General features: G+C 37.8%; 1 protein-coding gene across 3 annotated transcripts; it reads right to left on the bottom strand.

Annotated features, from left to right (window-relative positions):
• Positions 1-470: 470 nt before the first annotated feature.
• Positions 471-5,005, bottom strand: LOC126586814 (uncharacterized). 3 transcript variants are annotated; one of them, XM_050251763.1, is made up of 7 exons: positions 4,957-5,005; positions 4,765-4,872; positions 4,506-4,564; positions 3,618-4,002; positions 1,216-2,778; positions 874-1,083; positions 471-760 (listed from the first exon to the last, which is right to left on the bottom strand). In XM_050251763.1, the coding sequence occupies exons 5-6, from the start codon at positions 2,485-2,487 to the stop codon at positions 880-882; spliced, it is 1,476 nt and encodes a 491-aa protein (XP_050107720.1). In that variant the 5' UTR covers positions 2,488-2,778; positions 3,618-4,002; positions 4,506-4,564; positions 4,765-4,872; positions 4,957-5,005; the 3' UTR covers positions 471-760; positions 874-879. The 3 variants fall into 3 exon arrangements, with proteins under 3 accessions (XP_050107720.1, XP_050107722.1, XP_050107721.1); XM_050251765.1 differs by having other exon boundaries at positions 3,618-3,997; XM_050251764.1 differs by having other exon boundaries at positions 4,693-4,995.
• Between the last annotated feature and the right edge of the window lie 1,212 nt (positions 5,006-6,217).

Raw genomic sequence — 6,217 nt, 5'->3', positions numbered from 1 at the left:
AAATATCCTAGGCATCTAATTTAGTTCAAAGAAATTGACAACACACAATGCTCTTAAAAACATTGAAATTTCATTATGACTAGTAAATAGACAAATGGTTTCGAATTGAATTGAAATTTTGCAAAAATGATCTATGAATCAAGACTTACAAAATAGACGGTTCGAATCGTTAAAATTCAATGCGAAATGAATTCTACAATTATTCCCTATGTTTCCAAAAAAAAGAAAGAAAAAGATGTCTTTGTTTAAAGGGCCTGAATCTCATTACTCCGTCCCATGTATCTTCCCTTCAAATCAAAATTCGTGTAAATTACACGAGAGAGAGAGAGAGAGAGAGAGAGAGAGAGAGAGAGAGAGAGACTCTTGACGGAATCAACTTTGGCAAAGGGAAGGACAGGAAATTCGCACGCGACAATGAAAAATGGCCGACGGATTCAACAAAATCTTGCCCATCAATCATACAACACATCTTTCTTAAAAGCAATTCAATATATAATACAAAAAACAATGGCTCAACGAAACCCCACAATTTTATAACCAAAATGTGGAATATTTCTAAAGCCGTTCATCTGAGCCTTCCTTTTAAGTGATGCAGAGTTTTTACATTACATTGCAAAGCCTTACAGTTTTCGGTTTTCGCCTATATGCACAAGACTATCTCACAGAAACTCGTCAGCCTGTAATAATCCGGGATAAACGACCGATAATATCTGTTTCAAGGACTTCACAGATGGTTTGAGGAAAGCATGTCTCTCCGTCGCTACAAAACACATTACACGAAAACATCAAGTACTCACTGAACGTCCAGTAGCTTGGTAACAAACTACGTATTCAATGCAACTGGAAGACATGCAGATAAATGGGAGTTTTTACCTTTTACTAAATGTTTAACTTCCTTTGAAAAATCCTCTCCACACGACCTAGTACGGGTCTTATGCCACATATCTGCAGAACACAGAGTTCCAAGTGCAAGGCCATCTCCATTATTTGTAGCAGTAAGCAACAGATACTCTGGACTTCAATTTGAATCTCGTTTGATCTGTTAACCTCACACAGCTCTGTAACAATTGTAATTGCTTGGTCCTACATTAGAGATAATAACACATCCACATTAAAAAGGAACGCCACCTCAAAACTTACAAGTTATTGTAGACCAGATATAGTTTTGCATAACGAAACAAAAAGCTAATCAAAGAACAAAATTTATCGTCGTACCTGTAAGCCATGTAAGATCTCAGGCATTGGAAGCTCAGGAAAATGGTCAAGATCTACAAAACCAACCTCTTCTGCCCTTCTAGCAGCACCCTCAGCTTGTAAGGTCAGGAACTTCAAAAGGAGAAAAGTTATTCTGTAGATCTGTAGGGCAATAGAGTCAGAGAAATATGACTGAGAAATGTGACTGCCATTTACAGTTGCTTGAGTTTTAATAACCAGCGCAGTAGATGTGGTAGGGATGGTGGAGAATTTTGGTTTTGAAACACAACTGAGGGCAGAAAGGGCAAACCATCCACTTTTACTGTTGATAAATGAGGGTTTCTTGCAGCCATCAAATTCCTCTTTAAGGACAGAAGGACATAACAGAGGGGCACTAAGACTAGAAGGTTCTCCAGGCCTTTGAGTTCCCCTACTGATAAAGGCTAAAAGATGGATACTTTTCTCTCTCAACTGGGAATCCAATTCTTTCATAGACTTAACCCAGGAATTCCAATGTTTTGCTAGCACACACATTAGCATGAGAGTGTGCTCAGTTTCTTTAAGATCAGTAAGAGAAGTTTGTCTCTGCTGAGCCCGAGGTCTTTTCTTGTCATGATCATCAGATGGGAAATCCGGAGCACTTAGATAGTAAGAAATCATATAGTCTTTCTCTGAAAAGAAGTAAGGTAGTACTTTCTCCACAAGATTGGAACAAGCAGCACTGTCTCCTAATGACTCAACCATAGCTGTGATGACTGCCAAACCAAGTCCCCATATTTGCGGAGGCTTTTCCAGTTTCTTAGATGATGAGTTGGAATTTCTGTTATCAATAGTTTCGGAAGAAGACGTACCATCCAAGTATTCAGCGAACAAGAATCTCAGAGACGAGAGAAAGCCATAATTAATAAGCATTTCTGCACCCCGCCTAAAACGGGCAAGAGTAAAAAAGAAATTCATTATAACAGGCACAGACTCAAGAGAATTTTTATTTTGAAGCTTCAGAATCACACGCTGAAGCTGGAGGTGGTTCTGTATAATGGGGAACCAAGTGTTGGGAGTCAAGAAATTTCGAAGTATCAAGTCCATAGTAGTTAGGGAGAGGGTTCCATGCTCAGCAGTAGCAATACAGTTACAGAGAACTGGTAGTAGACCAAGACTCACATTAGATATTTTAGCCATGTCTTCGACAGAAATTATATCTCTTGCCCCAACCAAATGCAACTTATGACAACCAAACTCCACTGCTGAGAGAAGCAACATAAGTAAGAGCTTTACTACAGTGTCAACCCCCATAACTGATGGCCCGGTAACTAATGCTCTGAAATCACTCAACACTTAAAGGCCAGAACCTGGTGTTTTTAGTACGAGAATGCAAACAGATAAAGGCAGGCTTTTATGTGCATACATCATAAGATAGAGAAGCCATTCTGCTTGAGCCGCAAGGAAGTGAAAGATATCTTCAGAAGCGCTGGGTACTGGAGCTCATGATTCTACTGTGTTGTGGAAGCTCAGGCATATGTGATCTATGCATGAGAAAACAAGTTGATCAGGGATCCATCTCACTGTACTCTTTGTCTCCAGTGACTGCAGTAGCAGGTACACATGACTTAATTTCAAAAGAAATAAGATATTTGTAAAAGCAACAAAGTGACAAGAACTAAACTGTCACAACAAAAAAATTCATCGACCTTTAACACAAGGACAAAAATACCGTGCTGATCAGCATCTAGATGCTACTGTTGAAAGCAGGAGGCTTAGATCATGTGTCTTATCGAAGACAAAGTAGCCTTCACTATATGTCAAAACACTCAAAACCTCCTCATCTCGGTTTTTCTTGTCATATTCTTGATTTAACGGGAATGCAATGACTTCACAACCGTTCATTGTAAGATGAATAGAAATTAATTAAAAGAGTATTTCGAAATGAAATCCACATTCTCCAGTTACCATTACATGCTTTTACTATTCATACCCCGATTTTGAACAATACAAACTTGACACATCTTATATCATGAGAGTTACTACTCTAGCCGTAGGTCCTAGTTATTTGATTGCATTCTTCAGTACTTTAGTAGACATGACATAGGTATAGCATAGAGTTCACAGACTGCAATATCACTGATGCTGTTCAACTTCCAAAAGATTTGAAATGAGAAATCAATGTTTGAAATAGTTTTTACACAAACTTTACAGGTTCCTGTAGAATATTAGGCATTAACATTTGTTTAGCATCAGATGTAACATGTTTCAAAAACATTACATCTCTTACATCTGCATGATCCTTAAAATATCCAACCCTAAAATGCAGTTACAGATATTATCAGACCCCTTTCGTTGAGGGATTCCTCAACGGAAGGACACTGCATATCAAATTTCTAAAGAAAGCATCTAAAAGCAATTAGAAACTCTAAGAGAGTACTCACATCCTCCCCGTATACAGTTAAGACACTTCTTAATGCTCTCAGTGCAGAAAGCTTCGAACTTGTAAGCATCGCCATTGAGTTTGCAGCTTTCATGTGATGCAACATTGTTTCTGCAGTTGCCTTCGATTCTTTCCATTTTGAATAATCCCAAAGATCTAACCCCAAATCAGCACGTACAAATTTAAGATCAAATAAGTATGTATCTCTTCCAGTCACAAAAAGATCACCATCATCCTTGTGTTGGTAAGTCTGAAAAATATTTGATTCAATTAGGAACTGAGAGAGTTCTTTGAATGGTCCAGCACGGATTTCACGGCCTTCAAGCTGTCCTTGCAGATGATAGTAGAGATCACTAAGTATCAAATAGTTTGGCTCTTCCCCTGCACTGAAAATAAGATTATATATTATTCATACATAGGCACATACATAACACGCATTATTCATTGATTCCATTATCCACGTGGTAGTCTCAGCATTCTTTTGAGATATAACACAGGTTATTAAAAGAGTATATGTGAAACAAATAAAAAAAACCAAATATGGTATTCAAAGCCTATGCAAATTTAACCTCCCAAACTTATGACTGCATGTCACCACTTAGACGGTCTGTCAAAGACAAGAACTCAAAACTAAAGTATCACACATAACACAGCTCACACTATAAGAACACATTGACCGGAAGGGGCAGTTATAAATATCCAGAATCCTCAGGAGAGGTACTGTATAGAGGCAGTTTGTTGACTTACAAATGCCTTGTTCAAAAGTGGCAGTGCTAAAGGTTGTACCCAGTGCACAAGGCTCCCGCTTTACGCAGGGTCTGGGAGAGGTGAATGTCGGCTAGCCTTACCTAGAAATTCCAACTGAAATTAACAATAGCACACATGTTACCTGTAACCATGCTGTGAGTATTGAGCTAACAATTCAGAAAAAGCAGGATGACTTCTCAGCTGCCAATGAAGAAGGGTGAGAAGAAAGATAACAGCAATCAGATATGATGCAAATTATACAATCTCAATTTTACTAAAACGGAAAGTACTAAATAAGAGAATCTATGAAATTAGAAACTAAATTGAACCTTTTATGGGTTTCTCAGCATACAATCATCTTGGATTACAAATTAAGTAACACAATCAAGAAGGGAATGAACCTTATTTGACGTGTTACTGGACTTCTCAACTAATGACATAGACAAACTTCCTGCATCACCAATTGATAAGTTCACCATCACACAAGCAGTGATTACACTTGCAGCAACCTGTGAAGTTACAGAGGTATGAATATTGCATTCTAAAAATTAAGAAGCTATAAGCCACTTAGTATTAGGGTCCAGTGGTATTACTCTTCACTTGTAAGTGAGACGTCTTATTTTCGATTCTCGCCAAAGGCGAATTTGAACCACATTATTGCAAGCCCATTTTGAGGCTTAGCCACTCCCCCACCCCTTAGTGTAGATAATAGGTTAGTACTAATGTATGTCATGAAGCAGATTGAACACAATAATGCATAGGTGAGAAACTTTCTTATACAAAAAATGACTATTTCCTAGAGCAGTGAACTTAAGAGGAAAACCAAAAGCTTCAACTCATAAAACATAACCAACAAATTCACAGAATGTATGAAGATGAAAAAAGAAGTGATAAACAGCCAACCAAAGTGAAAACAAAACCAGAGACATAATTCACAAGTTAAAATTAATAGATTCGTAGAAAAATAAAAAATAAGACTAGAACTTACCTTTGCCCGCAAAAACAACTCAGGGTCATACTCACAATAGGTAAGTGACTTAGTCAGATTGCCCAAAACAGAGCTCTCACACCAGGCTAATAAAATAGCTTTAAGATCTGCAGCTTTTGATTTTTCTGATCTTACTGTATTTTGTATACTGTCTTGTGATTCAGGCAGTTGTTTTACAAATGACTCAGCATGTAACAGCTTTTTGTGCAGGAACATGTCATGCGCTATTATTTCCAATATGGCAGATTGGCACTGGTATCTGAATGACAAATCTTCAGCTTCTGTCTCAGTTGTATTTTCACGTGAAGGAGCTTCCACGTTAGAGGTTATCGAAATAGAACTGGACAATTTTTTCCAGAAATTTTCAGAGCTTTTGAGGCATTCCAAAATATTAGTGTACTGACCAGCACCTTGCCACAGCGCCCTTAGAAAGTTAAGAACATTCAGCAGCAATCGGGGATTGCTGCAGATTTAGAAAAAGAAAAAAAGGTTCAAACAGCTGAAAAGCGACCATTCTGAGAGATGACCATATCAATCCCAGAAAAGAAAAAAAAAAAAAAAGCACAATTTCAGGACTGCAAGGTAAATGATGAAAGACAAACCAAATCGAGAATTCATTCAGGAAAAAGTACATGTTGATGAGATCATTAGATTTTTCAATGTGATGCAAAACTGCATGAACAACACTTGCCTTTTCAGACTCAAAATCATTTGTTGGCAGCTTCAGACCACCACCATTACTCAGTTGGACATCCTTATTCACTTTGGTTGGTAATACAGCAACAAGAAAAGCAGGCTGCATGAATAAACAATTAAATAAGGAACAGCTAAACCATACAGCGGAGGAAATTGTTATCAGAATAGAT

Source organism: Malus sylvestris, chromosome 10 (assembly GCF_916048215.2).
Source record: "Malus sylvestris chromosome 10, drMalSylv7.2, whole genome shotgun sequence".
Lineage (NCBI taxonomy): Eukaryota > Viridiplantae > Streptophyta > Magnoliopsida > Rosales > Rosaceae > Malus > Malus sylvestris.
Note: the sequence above shows the minus strand (reverse complement) of the source record. Positions and strands in the feature narration are given on the sequence as shown.

Coding starts and splice junctions, on each gene's coding strand:
- LOC126586814 (XM_050251763.1), bottom strand. CDS start 2,487: ATGGGGGTTGACACTGTAGTAAAGCTCTTACTTATGTTGCTTCTCTCA. Junction 1,084..1,215: donor AGATCTTACATGGCTTACAG/GTACGACGATAA, acceptor TCTCTAATGTAG/GACCAAGCAATTACAATTGT.